This window comes from Columba livia, chromosome 9 (assembly GCF_036013475.1).
Source record: "Columba livia isolate bColLiv1 breed racing homer chromosome 9, bColLiv1.pat.W.v2, whole genome shotgun sequence".
NCBI lineage: Eukaryota > Metazoa > Chordata > Aves > Columbiformes > Columbidae > Columba > Columba livia.
Genome location: NC_088610.1, coordinates 4,771,988 through 4,790,153, shown reverse-complemented (window position 1 = coordinate 4,790,153; position 18,166 = coordinate 4,771,988). Strand labels below are relative to the sequence as shown.

At 41.3% G+C, this 18,166-nt stretch overlaps 3 protein-coding genes across 15 annotated transcripts in view; 2 read left to right on the top strand and 1 right to left on the bottom strand.

Moving 5' to 3' along the window:
* LRRC31 (leucine rich repeat containing 31) overlaps positions 1-4,424 on the top strand; it is a 47,404-nt gene extending 42,980 nt beyond the window's left edge. For 9 of the 10 annotated variants that reach the window (XM_065073524.1, XM_065073523.1, XM_065073526.1 and 6 more), the window contains one exon: positions 388-966. In XM_065073524.1, coding sequence (XP_064929596.1) covers positions 388-707 — 320 coding nt within the window. In that variant the 3' untranslated portion in view covers positions 708-966. Of the gene's footprint in view, positions 1-387 lie in introns of all 10 variants that reach the window. The other variant, XM_065073520.1, reaches the window with a different exon arrangement.
* LRRC34 (leucine rich repeat containing 34) lies at positions 1,148-17,805 on the top strand. Of its 4 annotated transcripts, none has more exons than XM_005513251.3 (11): positions 1,148-1,329; positions 7,807-7,928; positions 8,785-8,906; positions 9,059-9,123; positions 9,855-9,938; positions 11,487-11,615; positions 12,988-13,083; positions 14,611-14,765; positions 14,857-15,012; positions 16,170-16,296; positions 16,586-17,805. In XM_005513251.3, the coding sequence occupies exons 1-11, from the start codon at positions 1,276-1,278 to the stop codon at positions 16,787-16,789; spliced, it is 1,314 nt and encodes a 437-aa protein (XP_005513308.3). In that variant the 5' UTR covers positions 1,148-1,275; the 3' UTR covers positions 16,790-17,805. The 4 variants fall into 4 exon arrangements, with proteins under 4 accessions (XP_005513308.3, XP_021136178.2, XP_021136177.2 ...); XM_021280503.2 differs by lacking the exon at positions 1,148-1,329 and adding an exon at positions 6,383-7,530 and having other exon boundaries at positions 7,810-7,928; XM_021280502.2 differs by lacking the exon at positions 1,148-1,329 and adding an exon at positions 6,383-7,530.
* Positions 4,375-6,951, bottom strand: LRRIQ4 (leucine rich repeats and IQ motif containing 4). The gene is given in 9 exon segments (XM_065072822.1): positions 4,375-4,384; positions 5,271-5,552; positions 5,554-5,595; positions 5,597-5,773; positions 5,775-5,962; positions 5,965-6,158; positions 6,161-6,184; positions 6,187-6,391; positions 6,922-6,951. Coding segments are annotated over 9 exon segments (1,152 nt in total).
* Positions 17,806-18,166: the final 361 nt, after the last annotated feature.

The window sequence follows — 18,166 nt, the reverse complement described above, 5'->3', positions numbered from 1 at the left end:
GCTGTTGTAATCTTGCAACCTCATCTATTTTTGCATTCCTCTTTCAATATCACCCTGTAGAGCTTGTCTGCCTATTTCAGTTGGCACTTGAGAACCTTCTTCCAACTGGCTCAAAGGTTTTCAGGTTGTCAGACAATTTTAACCTGACACTTCTGTTTCTTTTGAATTGCCCATGTTTAAAATGCTGTACGTTCCTTCAGCTGTGCTAGTACAGTCTTGCCGAGGTCACCAGCAAGTGATTTTTATGTTGCCGAGGAGTTGAATCTTGCTGTTTGACTGCTGAAAAGCCTTACATAAAATTGTATTAAAATACTGCTGCTCTTACTTACAAGCTTTTAAAGCAATTGCCAGGATGTATTAGTTGTGTTTGTCTGTCATTTCTTGCAGCGTTACTGATGCAGGATGGCCATCTAGCCAGATTACGGAAGCTGGATTTGAGTTATAATAACAACGTCTCTGACGAAGGCTGGGCTGTTTTCTGTCAAGGCCTGGCAGTATTCAAAGAACTCTCAGAGCTGGACATCAGTCTTCGCCCGTCGTCCTGCCGCGACTGTGGGATGTGGTTCAGTGAGTTGTTAGCGGCCCTGACAAAGCTGCCTGCCCTGGCAGAGCTGGGGATGCAAAGATGGGTCCTTTCAGAATCACAGCGAAAACGACTGGAAAACTTTAATGAAGACAACAAAAGAAACATTCGTTTTGACTGTTGATGGAGGCTGAAGGTTTCTGAAAGGCCTTTCACAAGCAGGACACAAACCAAGTATTGTGTGTCTCTGACTTAGAAGACTGCCCTGGTTTTTAGTAATCTTGTCTCATGAGAGCTCGTGAAATACTTTGGCAATTATAGAAAACTGTTAACTTAATTTCTGCATGTATAGATCATTGCATTTAATAACATATTTTTTCAGCTTCTCTGGGCCATGCTTACACCACAATATAAGCTTAACCTTCGTGTTGTGAATACTGTAATGATTCCTGTCCGAAGAGTGATGGTGATTTCAGATGGACATGCTGCAGGTTTGCCAGGGAGGGAAGTGCCTGTGGTGGGTGCTAATGCAGGTGGGTGGGCAAGGTGAAAGTGTATATAAAGAAAATGCCTCTAATGTGAAAATACTTGAAACCTCTGTGTTTTAAATTTTAGTTTCTTCTCTCCCAAAACTTTTGCCTCTTCATGAGTTCATTAAATCTACAGATTTGTGAGGTTTGGAAAGCATCCAAACAACTCAGTCTAGCGAGGAAAATACAGAAGGGGCTGTTCTACCTCTGCTCTGGCCCTTAATGGCATCTCATAGCGCAGATGAGTCCTGCTTACAGAATCAGCATAAAATCAAGGTAAGAAACAGTTGACTTGTGTCTTTGCAGATCTCAGGGGCAAGGGAAGTGGTGCGTTAGGTTAAATCATAGATATGTCCAGCTACCTTAACCAGGATTTTGGGCACAGAGCAATCCATAAGCATTCTAGATGACGCTATGCAAATACTTCAGGATACTTCAGGGATGCTCCTTCTCATCCTGAGCTGTTTCAGCCTTACCCAGACTGTGCTTTCTGGCCAGACCCTTTTATGATATACAGCATAAACCCAAACTTCCAGATCTAAGACTCTGATCTAGAGCATGTGAAAGCCAGTGGGAGTCCCCACAGTGCCTTCATGCTTCCTGCATTCAGGATTAATCCATTAATCTTCACAATACCTTGTGACATATCATCACCTTAAAGATGAAGGAAATAAGCAAAGGCTATTATTCAAAGCCACAGAGCAACTTCTAGCTAAGAGCAGAGCACCCTGCTCTGTGCCCAAGACTTGTTAGAAAAAGCACCACCTTGGGATGTGCGTCTCCTTCTTTTCTTTGTTTGATAACCTCTTATTTGGCATTTTATTGTGTGTGCTTAATACAGAACCAAATTCTGGCATAGTCACTTGTGTCATGAATCATGTTAACCCACATGTTAGCTCAAAGACTGCTGTGGGATTATTCATTGGTAAGGTATTTTAGGAAGTAAAGGCATTAGATCTGCCCACTGAGTAAGTCTTAGAGAAATCCTGAGGCAGCTTGAGGGATAAAGTGCTGCTCAATTAGCCCTGAGTGTACCTACATGCTACAGCAATCTCCTGGAGGAGAGGCACAATGGCATCATTCAGTTGCACTTTCCTAACTTTCCAGGACCTCACTCAGCAAGTTCTGCCATGCAGGTGCAGATCAATATTCAGCCTTCAGTCTGGGTAACCCTTCCGACATGAGCTTCTGGCTGATCAGGGGCTACAACCATCAGCTGACCATGCTATGCTGATACCTGTTGATCATTTAATTCATGATTTCATGTGAGGGTCTCTATGGATTTCCTGGTTTCAACTGAAAAGTGCACTTGGCTGCCCCAGCTCTAAGAAATGTGATGAACTGGAGTGTCTTGGCCAGCAGTCACAGGAAATTGCTGCAGTGTAGGATCAGTTATTTTCTACAGAGTTCTTCAACCTCTGAAATGAAGCAAAGAGCCCCTGTTTCATACAGGGATAACAAGAGAGACTTTCAAGCAGTGACTCAAGAGTTGTTCTAATGTGGAAGTACCATCATCTCTGTTTAACAGCAGAACACTAATCTCTTCATCACTCGCCTTCCTGTGACTCTGCCTTTGGTCCAAGTGGGAAATTAATCCTTTAACTGTTCTGTGAGAATCTCTCTGAATCACTCCTTTCTCATTTGAACCTCTCTCTAATTCAGTAAAGCAGCTGGGCCATGTTTAATGTCTGGTATCTGTTGTAATCTTACTGACTGAACTGGATTTCAGTATTGGAGTTTCTTTCTTTGTCATATAGTTGGGTTTCTTCTCAGCTCCAGAGCATATTACAGACTTGCTGCTGGCAACCTCTCCATTTGCTGCTGATCTTTCTCAGTCACTTGCCCTCTGGTTCCGTCATACCTGTTGTGCCACTAAAAACCTTTCATTAAATCCCTCTACTAAATGTCATGTTTATCTGCCGATCTTCCCAAAAAGCTCTCACTTCCAGTGGTTGCCTTCTTCGTAGTCTCTGAATCATCCCTTGTCTCTGTTCTTCTTTGTCTTCACTTAAAGTGAAAAAATTTTGTAAGACACCTCCAAACAATCAAAACAGCATCAGTCATGTAGTAGAATGGAAAACCAAAACTGAGCCATCCCGCTTTTCTGCACTCACAGCTCTCTCCTGCCAACAAGCATATTGATGAGATTTCAGTATCGATTCAAGAGCCAAACAGAAATAAGATCCATGCCCTGGATGCAGATGTAGCTGCGGCATTCAGAGAGCACTGCCTGGAGGTGGAGCTCTAGGAAGAGCTGGGTCTCAGTGACGTTGCCTTTGCCACCTGCTTCAGGATGCCACCACCTTCTCCGAGACAACTCGGTGAACAAGAGCAGGACTGCAGTTCTGACCAGTTAAACTAAATAAAGGGTTCTGATCCACCCACTTGTGTATTTTAAAGTCTGCACAGTGGTCTGTCTTAGTCCAGCTCTATGCTTTATGGATGCTGCAAATAAAACTCTGGAGGGTTTTAAGGAGTAAGTACAGCTCTCTGTAAAGTGTTGTGAAAGGACATGGCTGTATATAAATTTAACATGCTAGAGTTATAGTAAGGAGAGCTGGTCCTGACTCTTTTGAGTAACAAAGGTGTTAAGACATGCCAGGACCCAGAACAGTTGCAGAATGTTGCATCCTCTCTGCTTTCAAATAAGCCTGCCTTACACAGATGTTTTACAAACTGTCGCCAGGCTATCTGAGAGATGAGCTATAACACTGAGGATTTGACAGCTTGCAGTCAGTCAAAATACTCTAACTAGATTGTCAAAACATCAGTGAACAGTTTTGCAAAAGTGTAGAGATACTTTGAAAACAGCTTTTTACACCTCTGAAAGGCAGGGTGGTAATGCAGGTTCTGATATAAGTGCATATATTCTGACTGCCTAGAATCCTCCTCCATATTTCCAGTCAAGGTATTGGTCATTTCTGAATATAAAACTCATTAAATAACTGATACTACCCTGGGAATATCTACTAAACACAAAGACAACATGAGTTTTAGACACAGAGTTTTGATATGATTCCTATTCTGACAGCCCTGGTGCTACACCATGTACCTTAAGAGATTAGGAGAACCTTCAGTCCTGCTTTTGGGAGCAGCTGAAGTCCACAGAAGTGCTATGTTGCATCAGAAAAAGATCTTCCCCCTTCTATCACTCCTACCTGCAATTCGCTCATGTCTTCTGGCAGAACTGTGAATGTAATGTCTTTATTTTGTCCCACGTATAATCTCTGTGATGACTCTAGGAGAAAGATTTCTTTTGGAAAGATACTGGATAGGTCCTCAGGTAGGCTAAGGTATTTCAAATTTGTCAGTTCTTTCACCTCACAGATACCTAAACAGAATCATTAAAAAGATACAGTATGTCAATTAAACACTAGTCTTTGGGATTTTGTTTTTAGGGAAAAATCTCCAGGAAAATGCTGTGGAGATGCATTACTATTGATGGATGAACACAGAATATTCTGCTTATTAATATAACATTGTACCTCACGGTATAGTGGAAATTTTGTCCAAAAAATCCATGTTGTTTCCTCTGCTGGAAAGATTTCTTATGGGGTTAACTTTCTTTCTTAGCAGAAACACTTGTCTGCTGCTTTTCCTTTGAACACACAGTGCAGGGGAGAGTGATTTAAAGGAATGAAATCTGAAAGTGATTCTTTCGCATAAATTACTATTTCTGTCAATGTAACCTTCCAGAAGAAAACTGCACAAGTGAAAATCTTGGAAATGCTACATTATATAAAAAGGAAGGTGTGTTCTGAGTCCTAGAGTATGTTCCATGAATACTGTTACACTTTAGGGTGCAAAGTTGTTCATTATCAAATGAACAGCAAATGTTAATGATCTTAAAGGCATTAACAATATCACATCCATTTGTTAGTTGCCTTCTGCTCTGCTTCAGTTTAACATTGATTCTATGTAAAAGCAGCTCTTATTTTCCAGCATACACAGAAAAAAAAATGCAAAAAACTGAAGCAATCCCTCCAGTCAGTATTTTATCTTTATGATCCAACACAAAGGTTGGTGTTTTCATGTTCTTGCTTTTCCTGTCTGAATACTCAGGTGTCAGTGATAACGAGTAACACAGGCTCAGGTGCACACCAGGTGGAACATGCTTTCTCACTGTAGTAGGGAAAGGTGACAGTTGTAATGAAGAGCTTAGATTTTGCAAAAGCGAGGTATTGATAAAACAAAAACTAAACCAGAGCAACAAATACCTCTGCATCTGACTGCCATCCAGGGCCAATACTTCCAGATTTTTCATGGTGCGTATTCCTTTAGGAATCTCATCAAAGCAATTTTCACTCAGATCTAGTATCTTGACACTGGTTAATCTGGTGAAGGACCCAGATACTGTGTGCAGTTGGGTGTTCCTCGGATAAACAGGGGAGAGGGATGGCCAGCAGCAGATCTGGTGTGGGATCTTCTCCAGGCTGTTAGTGGGCAGTCTGGATATTCTCATTTCAGTGAAACTCTTCAAACCTGGGGGGAGCTTGTGCAGGAGATTGAGGCAGATCCAGCACAGCCAGCTTCTGGCAGTGTAGGAGGAATGGAGGATAAGTTATTAAAAGCTAAAAATAGCTTAACTGACTTTGTCAAAAATCCTCTCTCTTCTGGGATGAGACTGATTAGATTTTGTTGCACATACGTTATTTCTAAATTAGCAATATGACAAAGTTCCTTGGGAAAACTTTCAAGTCTTTATTTTTTTGGAGGTAAATTTGAGCTTTGTCAGGTTCACTATTTCTTTCGGCAGACGCTTGAGATTATTGTCAGAAAGAGCAAGCAGTTCCATGTGATGGACATATTCACAGATCTGCTCTAGGATTTCATGCAAGAGCTTGAGCTGATAAAGGGGCTGCAACTTGCTGATAACCGGCAGTGAAATGCAGGAGAGGGGGTGGTTATAATACTTAAACCTAAGCTCAGAAGATATTTCAGTTCCCCTGGTTCCTCACATGGGTCCTGTGTGTGATTTTGATCCAAGTAGAGGATCTACATGTGCCTCAGGCAATTGATGTCTCTAGGGATGCGTACAGTTGTGTTTGTTTCCACGTGCAGCTCTTCCAGATATTCTAGACTCAAGGCCTCTGGTGAGATGGTTTAGCTAAATCAATAAAAAAAATCTCCTGTGACGTGTCGGAGAACAGGCTTCATTCTCTGGCGCTTCATTCACTAGTATTTCTTTTGTGGTCTCAGTGTGGTCACCCTCAAAACCAAGAGTTGGCTTTAGGGCAGTGAGAGCCTCACTGGCCTTCTGGCTCTGCTGAGACTCCTTATTTTTAATTTCAGCAAAGAAAAAAAATAGAAATGAACAGTACTTGAAGACCTTCCTATGCTAAATAATTATGGTAAGAATTCAGCATTTAGGAACACATTCTGGTCTCAGTTGTACCCCTGCAAAAAGCTGCTTGTGTTTGCTAAGATCAAATCCTGCAGTAAATACAGTGGGATCATATCTTTGAATCCCAGTGCATCCCAAAGTTGACCCAACAGCCAAATTCAGAGGGTGACCTTGTGATGTCAGGGAAGCTGGACAAAACAACCTCCTTGAGTCTTTAAGGCCTGTATTTACAAACACTGACTGAGGTCTGTCTTCAGTAATGCTGATTGAAAATCTGGAAGAGTCTTACTGCAAAAAGGTGGCACTTTCTTCTGTAACTTAGTGGTTCCTGAGCCAAAGAAATGCCAGTGAATCTGGTATTTGATAACCCGTGAAATTGTATTGCTGATAGCGAAGGAGCAACAGGTGGAAAGTGGTGACTACCTGACCAGTCCCTGATGTCTGAACAGTAGAAACCTTTCAGCTGGCATTTAGGGAATGATGAGAAAGTGGAGATCAAGAGACCGCTGTCAGTCATCTCCCACTGATGCCCTCTTCTCTGCTGCCATAACCATGCCAAGAGTATGTCATGTTTCCAGAGATGGGTGGTTTCCAGGTGTCACCAGGATGAGGAAAAAGAACTGAGCAACCACCACAAGTAGACATTTGTGCTGGGCTTACCTGTCTAATTTAGATTTTGCCTGAGATAATTTTATTTTTATTGACCCTGAGTTCAGTATTTGGGAGCAAGCCCTACATGCTGTGGGACAGGAGAATGTGCTGCCGCAGCTCACCCCCTCCTGGGGTGGTGAAGCTGGCAGAAGGATTTATTCTATGGAAAGGACCAGAACAGGCACCTTTGAAGTAGCTGCTAATCCGTGTAACCACGGAAATTTTTGAGAAGGCTCCTTGGAGACCATGAGCAGACCACTAAGTAAATACTCCGGGGTAAGCTGCCAAATCTCCCCTCTGCAGTTGGCACCACATATGTGGCCATGTCTCCACTGCACTGGCTGCCACACCACAGCCATGGGGCCTTGTGCCAGGACCTGGCAGCCTTCCCTCAGGGTGTTCTCCTTGGAGATGGGCTCTGTGACCAAACATTCTTAACCTTGGAGCAGCCCGGAGAGAGAACGCAGGCATTCATTGCTCAGGTAGGCCTGTGGAGGTCAGGGACTCCACTGCTTTATGGGGAAAAAGGACGAATATTAGCTCAGATCCTACGCAATGGCAGACTAGAAACATATCCACAAATCTGTATTTTTTTCCTCCATTTTTCCTGTCTCTCTGTATCTCTTCCAAGTGTTGTAACCATTTCAGACCAAGCCTATTTTTATTGTTATGCAGAGCCCGGCAGAACAGCACTTGGGTCCAGGGTGATGTTGCTAGGCTGCCCTAACAATGCACTAACACTTTGTTTTGTTTTCTAGCAGGTCATGTCACTTCGTCCAAATCTTCACCAGCAGTATGTGCAGGCCTGCCAAAACTTGGGCCAATCTGAAAACCCCTTCATTGCTCACATGCTTCAGGAAGCTGATAAAAATGATGAAACGTAAGGAAATAATACACAGCATGTTTCAGATGCTTCTGAAACCTTTAAACAAGATAGCAGGACTAGGAACTGAACAATGAGGAAGTTCATACAGTTTCAGGCCTAAACTCAAATCATATTTAGCATTTACTGCTGAAGTTCTGGTTTGACTCATCTTGACATCTTGGCAGAAGTTTGTAGCTATATATCCTTTCTGGGCAGCTTGACAAGCAGAGAAATCAAAAAAAGTGAAAAATGTACAGGATGGTGCCTTTGTGTCCCTTGGAGAAGCCAAACCCAGTATCTAGTCACTCTAACTCCCTGCCTTTTGTCTCGCTCCTGTTTAAAAAGCCTCAGCTGCATCCAGTTAGCTTCCAGCTGGTAATGCACCCTGGAGTGACTCTGACCACCAAAACTCACTCTCATTCTGTGGCTGGGCAGGGCTTCCTCTCAGGGATGCTCCTGGGGTCAAAGCTAATTGTCCTTTGGAGAGAAAACCTGAGAAAGTACAGTGTAGGGAAATGGTTTGTTGTAGGTTTTGATTCTGAGGGCAGGAGAAAGTAAATAAGGGGAACAAGTAAAAAGGAGATGATAAGGTAACCTCCAAGACAGTCATTATTTCTATCTGCCTTCCCCTCATCTTGCTTCTTCCTGCTTTCTGTGCATGTGTGCTTTTTAGAGTATCAAAAAGGACAGTGCTGAGATCAGTGCTTGAATCACATCTCTCGTGGTGTTACCAAAGGCGGTGGCAGCAGTTAACTGCATGCAGATGCAGCAGTGAGGGCAAGTGTGGGTACACTTCTTATCTGGAGAGAGAATTAATTTTTCTCTGTTGTTGTACTTCTCCCCATGTGTTTACATTTTGGTGTTACGTCAGATGGTCAAATGGGATCACAATAAAAATAGCTGGAAATAATCATCTAGTGCCTGTGCAAAGAGTTACAGATGACAATCTTCAAGCTCTCACTTCTGTCTTACACAATACGGCATTTGTTACAGGTAAGTTTTGTTTCAGGTACGTTTGACATTGCCTTGTGAATTTGAGAAAACATAAGCAGTCTTGATTTCAGCCTTAGTTTGTCTTTATTTCTTTTTGTTTAGAGATCAATTAATTGTAGATATGCATCTGTCACATTCTTCATCTTTTTCAGGTTTGGATCTTAGATTTAATGTATTGACTGATGCTGGAGGAAAGCACATGGCAAAATTCCTTGAGGTGACAAAATTATGTTTATCATTCAGCAACTTGTAATTTTTTTTGGCTCTGATAATGTTTATCTGTGGTAAATTTGAGACAAGAATGCATTGGTTTGGCAAAATTCCATTCATTTTGACTTTCACATCCAAATCCATCCCACTAGAATCTCAGATTGCATTCTCTGGGGAGATTTATAAATTCTGGTAGAAAACCATTTGATGTTTGGCTGGGGTGTCATGAAGAAAGAACAGTGGAATAAACTGTGAGGCTTTTAGGCTTACTATTGAATTAAACACAGGAGGTAATGGTAGTGTCAAGTGTGCCAGGGCCTTTATTTTAGACACCTTATCATCTCTGTTAGTCTTTCTGTTGGTCTAAACATAGGAAACTTTAATGCTGCCTTTCTGTCATTGTAAGCACAGGAATACAGATGAAAAATGGTGAGTTGCCACTCAGTGCCTGTGTTCCTGGAACTCAGGGAGGGCATTGAGTTCACAAAATGTCTGAGGATCTGCAGCTGAGCTTGACCACTGGCCTTGTTTGGTCATGCTGAGCACGTGGTGGCTTCTGTAAGCCTTTCCATCATAATCTCACTTATTTCGGCATTCTTTAACCACATCTCCCAATCAAGGGCTGCCTGAAATGCAGCAAACAGAGGTTTTAAGTATGGGTATGACAGGTCATTTTTGAAAAATGTAGGCATGCTGTGGAAAGAAGTTTCATTGCTTTTTGCTTTGTTTGTTCCTTAGAACAACTCCACTCTGCGGTACCTGAACCTGATGCTTAATGATATTGGCACAAGGGGAGCGGTGCTGATAGCAGAAGCACTCCGTGTGAGTATGTGTCTGGGAGATTTTAGACATTGGCATCCAGTTTGATATTTTTGCTTTTGATGAGCAGTCCTGGCTGTCCTGCCAACGCTAGCACTGGCTCAAAGGGCCCTCTGTCTTCAGTCCATTCAGCATTTTGCTTTATCACAGGGATGGCTTGTTTTCCCAGGGCACTCTTCAGGAATCAGATTTCACACATGAGAAAGTTGCACTGTGCTGCTATTAACACTTAATGATCACAACTATCACAGCTGGATTTTTCTGTGTGGAAAATGCTATGCTATAGGATATAAAATGCCATAACTTTTTAAAAATTGTATTTAATTTGCCTGTGCCTTGATGTCAATATTTATCTTGATTCAAGATGTCTGTGATGTGTTTTCAAAACTTCGCCTTGCAGCAGCAGCATAAAAACATGTTTGTTATTTTTAATGTGGTTTGCCAAGGAAATGAGGCTTGTGTGTAGGATTTGTTGTGTTTGTGAAATGAGACTCACGCGAGCTCTTTCTTCCTCCCTCATAGTCTTTGAACTCTGAACTGATTTCAGCTCACTGTGACATATCTCCAAAACGCTGAGGCTGTACAGGAGATTGTACAACACTGGGCTTGCAAAAAACCCTCAAAGCTGCTTGTGCAGCCCCCCGACAGCATCTGCTGGGTTTGCTGAGCAACCTGGCAACCCTTTGGCTGAAAAAGCTTCTGCTGCTCACACTACTACTTGTTTTGTAATCTCTTACTTAATAATTCCCCGCTATTGAACGGTTTTAAGATTCAGCTGGGCAGTGTGCAAGGCTGCCTTGTCTAGACCATGATTTTTCCAAGAAAGCTTGGACCAGGTGATCCTTGTTGTCCCTTCCAACCTGGGACTCTGATTCTTTGATAATCTCTGGTAATGAGTGATCATGGTGGTACTGAGGAATTAAAATTACAAAACTACTATGCATTGCAGTTAAGGCTTTAACAGATGAATTGATATTTAATATCTGTCGAAATTCTGTGGAAGGTGAGGGGAAAGATGCTGACTTTTCTCAACCTCTGATCAGAACTTTATACTGCCAGTGAAGTCTCCAGCCCTGCAAAGACTTACATATTGGTTTGACTCTGTGCCACATCATCCTACTGAAGTCGACCAGCTTCGCTGAGCTTTGGCTGGTCGTGTGGTTTAAAAGCCTCTGAAAAAGAAAGAAAAATTATATTTTTGTTTAAAATACGCTTACTAGATCTAAATAATTTTGAGATAATTTGCATTTCAGCTGCCAGTTTAGGCAGAAATATCTGCCTGGATTATTTTCATGAATGCGAATTTGTGAACTTGGGAGAAACAAAAGTTTTCAAATGCTCAAGTTTTGTTTCCAGACTCTCCTACATTTGGTTCCACTATGGGGAGCCTGAGCCAACTGCTTAGTCAGTGTTATCACTTAGACACATTTCTTCTGGAGGGATGTTTTGTCTGTGTGACAACCAGCAGGATTCACAGGAAAAAGGACAGTGTTGTTTTTCAGGCCATTTCAAAGACATTGATTTTATTTTATTTTTTTATATTTTTTCTAGAAGAATAAAACACTTCTATATTTGAGAATGACTGGAAACAAAATAGGAAGACAAGGTGGGCTCGCCTTTGCCACAATGCTACCGTCTAATTCAACCTTAGAGAGGCTGGATCTTGGAGACTGTGATTTGGTGAGTAACCCAGTAAAATTATCAGCAATGACATAAGTCTTTCAAGGGTATGACAGAGGTCCTGCAGTACTTAATTAAGGGGAAATGCCATCTGTTGCCATTGATTTTGCATTTTGTGCTAGCTTGAGGTAAAACAATATTTAAAATTGCAATGCATACTTGGAAAGGCACGTTGCAGAAAATACCTGGGAAGTCATAGCTTATGATATATATTAGACCCACTATGTCCCTGGGAATTCAAGTGCTTGGCTTTCCCATTTCCCAAGGTTTGTTTCTGCTGTTTGTTTTTGTTATGCTAAGTCTTGTGTAATTCTTGTTGAAGAAAGGACTTCTTATGCCCTGGAGCTTCTTTTCCTTCTAAAGTGTGCAGTGCTGTAACACCTGTAAGTCATCCAGTCTCTCTTGCTCCGATCAGAGCTCAATCCATGAAGAACATGAGCACAACAGTGCTGAATTAAGTAGAAGGGCACCCAGTTTGATCTTAGACAACTTGCCGCCTCCTAAAACCGAGTGCTGAGTCTTATACAGTGCACAGGGAAAGTCAGTGGGGTAGCAATGGGTTAATGCAGGACGCTTCCCACTCTAGCCAGGAAAAACCTGTGGGTGACTTTTAAAAGCCTGTATTTGTTTCCTGGAATTACAGCATTTGCTCCTAAACTAAGAAGGGGGAATACCTCTCAGAAAGCGTGAAGGGTGTTATGAATACAGAAACAAGGAAAGTGTAGCCAGTGTAGGATTTATTTGAAAGCTTAACACATATCTGCTTGGTAGAGAGGATAGAGAGTTCGTTTAAAATTAAATGACTTTGGGTGTAGACCAGCCTAATTGGAAAGTAACATAAATATAAATTAGTGAGCAAACTAGAAGAAAATAATAAAAAAAAAAATCTGAATTGGCCTGCATTCTGGACTCTCGCTTCTCTGTATCATATTATTCACATTCAGTATCAATTTACCTTTACCAAAGACCTTAGGGAACACACACAAGCTGATTTGGCTTCATAAATCAGGAAAACCAAAATACAGAATCCATTAAATGCACAAGGATCTTTGAGATGCGTTGTTTTTGCTTCTTATTTTCTGAGTTGCAAATTTCCTGTCATTTGTACTTCTTAGTCTAATTCCTCTCTGTTATTCCATGGGGAGTTGATATTGGTATGATCAGAAAATACATTATGTGTCTGTAAGCACCTGTCTACTGCACTTGCATTTCTCCAGAGTTCATGGAGTCAGAAATAATAGTGTTTCAAATCTGAACCTATTTGATATTTTTGATCTTCTGACAATCAGTTCTGAGAAGCCACGGTAATTTGGTAGCTTGATCTATACATTGGACAAGTTTCTCGTAAGAGTTTATTTATTTTCATTTCTAGGATACGGAGTGTCTAATAGCCCTGGCAACAGCCCTGAATCTGAACCAATCAGTCAAAGCAATAAACCTAAATCGTCCTTTACTACACAGCCAAAGGGTATGTAAGTCAACCATAGTGTCAGCTCAGCAAAGAGAGAAGCGTAAGTCAGTGCTGATGTATTTATGCCCAGCTGGACTACAGGGCTCTCTGGGTTTCCTTGTGAAGTAAATGGCTGAAGAGATATTTTTTTCTCTTTCTGTGCCAAGTTTTGTGCAGTCATGGGCTGCCCCTGTTTAACTAGAAGGTTAATTTTTTTAAAATGTCTTTCTTGGTACATAATACATTTGTTAAATAATAGGCTAATGGAGACAGCTTGTTATTGGAGAGCCAGGTATTCCTTCTGCTGTTAGAGCATGGAGAGTTTTATGTGTCATTCAGTAAACAGAGGGAGAAATGCTGCTTAGCAGGAAATGAGGGGAAGAACAAAGGACTCTTGTTTATCTGAGCAGTGCGATACCAGAGCCCACAGCCTGAAGAAGAAAGGTGCACTTCAACAAGAAGCCACATTCACTATGCTGTGCAGTTTTGTTCTTTCACTTGAAGCATGAATTTAACAAGAGAATGAACCTCATCCATGTAAAATCTGTGGTGTATTAGTTGGGGGAAAAAAAGAGACAAACCTTCCAAAACAATTGAGCATGGAAAAGCAAATCTGCAAGGCTGCTGGGGGCAGCACCGCAGGTGCAGGGAGCCGCGGGGTTTTGCTTGCAGACGTGCAGCTTGTGTGCACGGCTGGTCCTGCTGAAGTCTCGGCTCCAGAGCTGGTCACAGCGGTGTTTCGGCAGACTGGCAGCAGCTGTCAGGTGTCTGCAACAGGTACAGTATTTTCCTGATGGCAGGATAATGAAATTAAAGTATGATGAAGGCCGGATTCTCCTAAATTCCCAAAAGTGAATTGAACAGTTCAAACAGATTTTAGTTGTTTCTCTTCTACTAGGACAGCCTTGATCTTTCTAAACCCAGTTGTAGAAGTCAATTTAAACTACTGCTATTGAAAATATAGACCACTAAGGGCCTGGTCTGTATCTGTGGTGGACTATTTGCCATTGTTCTCACCTTCAACTCTCTCATTTTCTGAGGCTTCTATGTTGTTCCCTTATTTTTGACTCAACATATTCACTCTCTTGTTTTTTTTAACTAAATATCACAACTTCAAAACTAACTTATTTTGCCTTACAGTGACAGGACATACTTTTTCCCATAGCAATCCTGTTTCTTTTTATGAAATGATACATTAGTGTCATAACAAAATACTTCTAATGTTAATGAAGACTGACTCAAACATTCAATTTTTTAAGAGCAATGAATGGGAAGAAAATTCATTAGACATACTGATTCAAACATTGATGCTCCAGATATTTGCAGGGAGGTATACAGTACTGTAAATATGCAAAGATCTTTCTGGTGTTGTGCATTATCATAACGTATTGTTTCCTGGCTATTTTTAATACAAAGCTGCAATATGCAAAATAGGACGCTACTGATGACCAAATCTTGCTGTTAGTTGTGCATTTCTCTTTGACTGAAGGAAGACCACATCTAGTCCTAAAGTACAGCTTAATTAAACTGACTGTATATTTTTAGGAAGAGACCACAGTTCATGTAGCTCTGACATTGAAAATTAACTCTTCTCTTTTGGAACTACACTTGGGCAAGCATGAAATGAAAAACTTTGGTGTACAGCAACTGTGTGAGGCGCTGTATATGAACTCCACCCTGAGATACCTTGATCTTAGCTGGTAAGAGTTATGAAGTGACATAGCCCTGACTAACCTTAGAAACTCATTTTCTTAGCACCTTTTGAAAAAAATGTATTCATTTCTCTTTCAGTAATAAAATTACCTGCGATGGTATAAAATTTTTGGCAAAACTATTAGAATGGAATGAAACCCTGCAAATCCTAGATCTGAACGCAAACCGAATAGAAGATGACGGAGCCATCTACCTGAGTGAAGCCTTGGCGTCGTACAACAACACTCTTCAGGCGTTAGTATTATAAGAAACTTGGACTTTGCAGTGGCTGAACTGATATCAAAGCTCTGTGCTTTGATGTTGATCGAAATACAAGTCAGGAGTTTCCAAACTTTTTAGTTCATTTTTAATTCTCAGGGAAAAAAATGTATCGGATTGGGTGGGATTCCTTTGCTAAGCATTGGTATCTCCTGCCGTGTTAGAGGCCCCCAAGGCTTGTGAGATGTCTTGGGACACTGGCAGGTGCCTTTTTTCCATCTTGTATCCACTGCTGTGTGGCCTGACATGCTTGGGTTTGTATTTCATGGGTTTTTTTGCACTGATGTGTAGATCAGTTTTGTAGCAGTTCATCTTGCATGCAATTCACAGCTTTTACAGTCATTCTAAGGAGGGGGGAAGGAAATTAGATCTTGTTAGTTCTTTTTGCATCTTTAAAGCCTAGGTGCCTGTGGCACATAAACAAAAACAAACCGAAAGCTGTACATGTTCAGAATTTTAAGATAATCAGATTCCATGTAGGCATAAAACACTCTATCTGTCAATTCTCATCTTCAACACTTAAGAAAATCCTCTGTTTAAGTTAGCTTCCAGGTGAACCCAAAAGAACTGTAATCTCTTCATCAGGGTGTATTTTGTAGCCCGCGTTAAACCGCACACGGGCAGGATGTAAAAGCTGATCAAAGGTGTTACCTGAAGCCATTAGTTTTAAGTAGCAGACTGAGGAGGTGGCGGCTGCTGGGTGCCTCTGAAAGCCTTCCAGGTTCACCAACGTAAAAATAACTGCCGCTCCACAAAGATCAAAGCTTAGCCTGGCTAAATGCCAAGGCCTGGGCTTCATAGCAGGCTGGAGATGGGACCTGGTCACCTTGCAGTGAGGCACTGACACTGAAGAACTAAATAGTGAACAACCTGGGTGCACGGGGCACGGAAATGCCTTGAGAAATAGTACAAGCCCGTAGTCCAAACTGCCTGTAGCAAACTGCAAAAATGTTATAATAGGACTGGCTTTGATACAAATAAATAATTGCATTATTAATAACAAAGACAGCATTTCAATATACATATACAACAATTAAATATAAAATAAGAATAAATCATAGTTAAACTCTTCATTAGGATGGGAATTCAGTGGTTTGACACACATTCGCATAACTATTTTCTTTGTTTATTAGGTTGTCAGTAACAAGCAACAATATATGTGGCAAAGGACTTTTAGCTCTTTCAGATGCAATGAAAAGAAACACAGAACTTTCTTATATTTACATCTGGGGGAACACATTTGATGAAGCCACCTGCATGGTAAGTATTTGCTTCTGAATTCTTCAAAGAGGGTTGTTTTTTGTTTGTTTGTTCTTATTTGTTTTTACAGTAATTGGGAAGACTACAGCAGTTTGTGAATACAGTGAGATACTTTATTTACTTTTTAAAAAAAAAGATTATTAGAATATGGTGGTGCTGTAATGAGACTCACTGCACATCAGCATAATGAAATGATCAATTACTTGCCTATTGTGTGTTATCTTCCAGAGCCTTCACTGCAGTTGAGGTGGAATATTATATGTTGTATTCTTCTTATTATTCATTTCAGGCATATTCAGAATTACTTCAGACAGGCCGCCTGAAACCTAACTGTACAGATGTGGAACCGTTTGAAGTGGATGGGCACATTCACCTTGCGGAGCTCTCCCATGGCCTCAAGAAGCATTACTACTGGACACCCAGTTTTGGGGAGGAGATGGACAAAGACGCTAATGCCAGTCTGGCGATTGCACCTGTTTCAGAAAACCTGTGAGTGAGGCAGCAGCTCGATGCACTCCCTGTGCTTGAGGTTTTCCTATCTGGTTTCTAGTAAAATGGATTAATCAGTATCAAAGTTGCTGCATGTTGTTTCTTCAGGGTCTTTAGAAGGAAACTAAAAGCACTCAAGGGGGCATTGGAGAAAAAATATCAAACCAGTGACCTTAAAATTTGTTGCTAAAGATGCCCAAGCTACTAGCAGCCTTAATTTTGCTGCAGTTATTTCTATTGTACACTATCTCCTTTGCTTTACCACGGTTAGATGTAGTTCCAGGGTTCCCAGGTGATGGGTGAATTTAATAAAATGTGAAGAGGAAAATCATTTTCACCACGGCACAGTGCACTAGGAGTGACACTAGGTGTTCATAGCAGCAACAGGGAATAGAACAGTCACTGGCACATAAGCAATTTGTGCAGCAGCACAAACGCATGAACTGAACTCCCAGCAGCTGACCTGTTCTGCTCTGTTTAGGACACCTTCTCAGATCAGGATTTTTATCAAGGGCTTCTTATCTCATAAAGAGGCAGGGGCTGGATCAGAGCAGCAGCAGCGCCTGTGGATGAAGTTCCATGATCACAGGGTCCTCTCCCGCAGCAGCAGAGCTCTCATTGTCCTTCCCAGGCTACAGTCTCTGCAGGCCTGTGTCCACATAGCCGGGAGAGCCCACTGGGAGTGAATGTTATTGCACCTCTGCAGGCTGGAATGCAGCCAGGCAGATCAAACCGACAAAAACGGACACCCAGGAGTGCTGCTGGGCACCAGCTTTGCCTGGCAGTAAATCAGATATGCTTTAAAAAATGGTTCCTGTTAAAGCTGAGAGGTTTGGGTAAACCCCTTTGTTGCTACTGTTCTTTATATACTCTCTCCTTTGACTTAGCAATGCTGTGCTTTTGTTCTGTTTTGTTTTTTTAAAACCAAGTTAAATGAACTTAAGTGTTTCACAACCATAACACTGGAACTTTAAAGTGAGCAAACTGACTTTACTGGTATATAAATGGTATTTTGATGAACTTGCAGGGTGTACTTATTTCTTGTACTACAAATGAAACACACCAAGCTTGGTTTCGTTATTTCCTCCTGTCTCTTGAAAACTGTTTCAAAATATTTCTGTCATTGTAGCCACGAAGCAAGTCCTATATATGAATAAGATGACATATGTATATAATGGTAGCTAAAAATCATTTAATGGTTTGGATATAGGCTTCTTAAAAACCTGGGAATCATTAAATCATTTTCTCTTTCCACCTACTCATCTTGTACCTGTAGAAGTGACTTGATTTATGCTCCTAAACAGAAAGTCACCAAATAGGACAGCAGAGGTTTGCTCAAATGCTTTCACTAATGTGATCTTCTGCAACTCTAAACATGCCT

Coding starts and splice junctions, on each gene's coding strand:
- LRRC34 (XM_021280502.2), top strand. CDS start 7,372: ATGTCTCCACTGCACTGGCTGCCACACCACAGCCATGGGGCCTTGTGC. Junction 7,531..7,806: donor CGCAGGCATTCATTGCTCAG/GTAGGCCTGTGG, acceptor TTTGTTTTCTAG/CAGGTCATGTCACTTCGTCC. Junction 8,907..9,058: donor CAATACGGCATTTGTTACAG/GTAAGTTTTGTT, acceptor CATCTTTTTCAG/GTTTGGATCTTAGATTTAAT.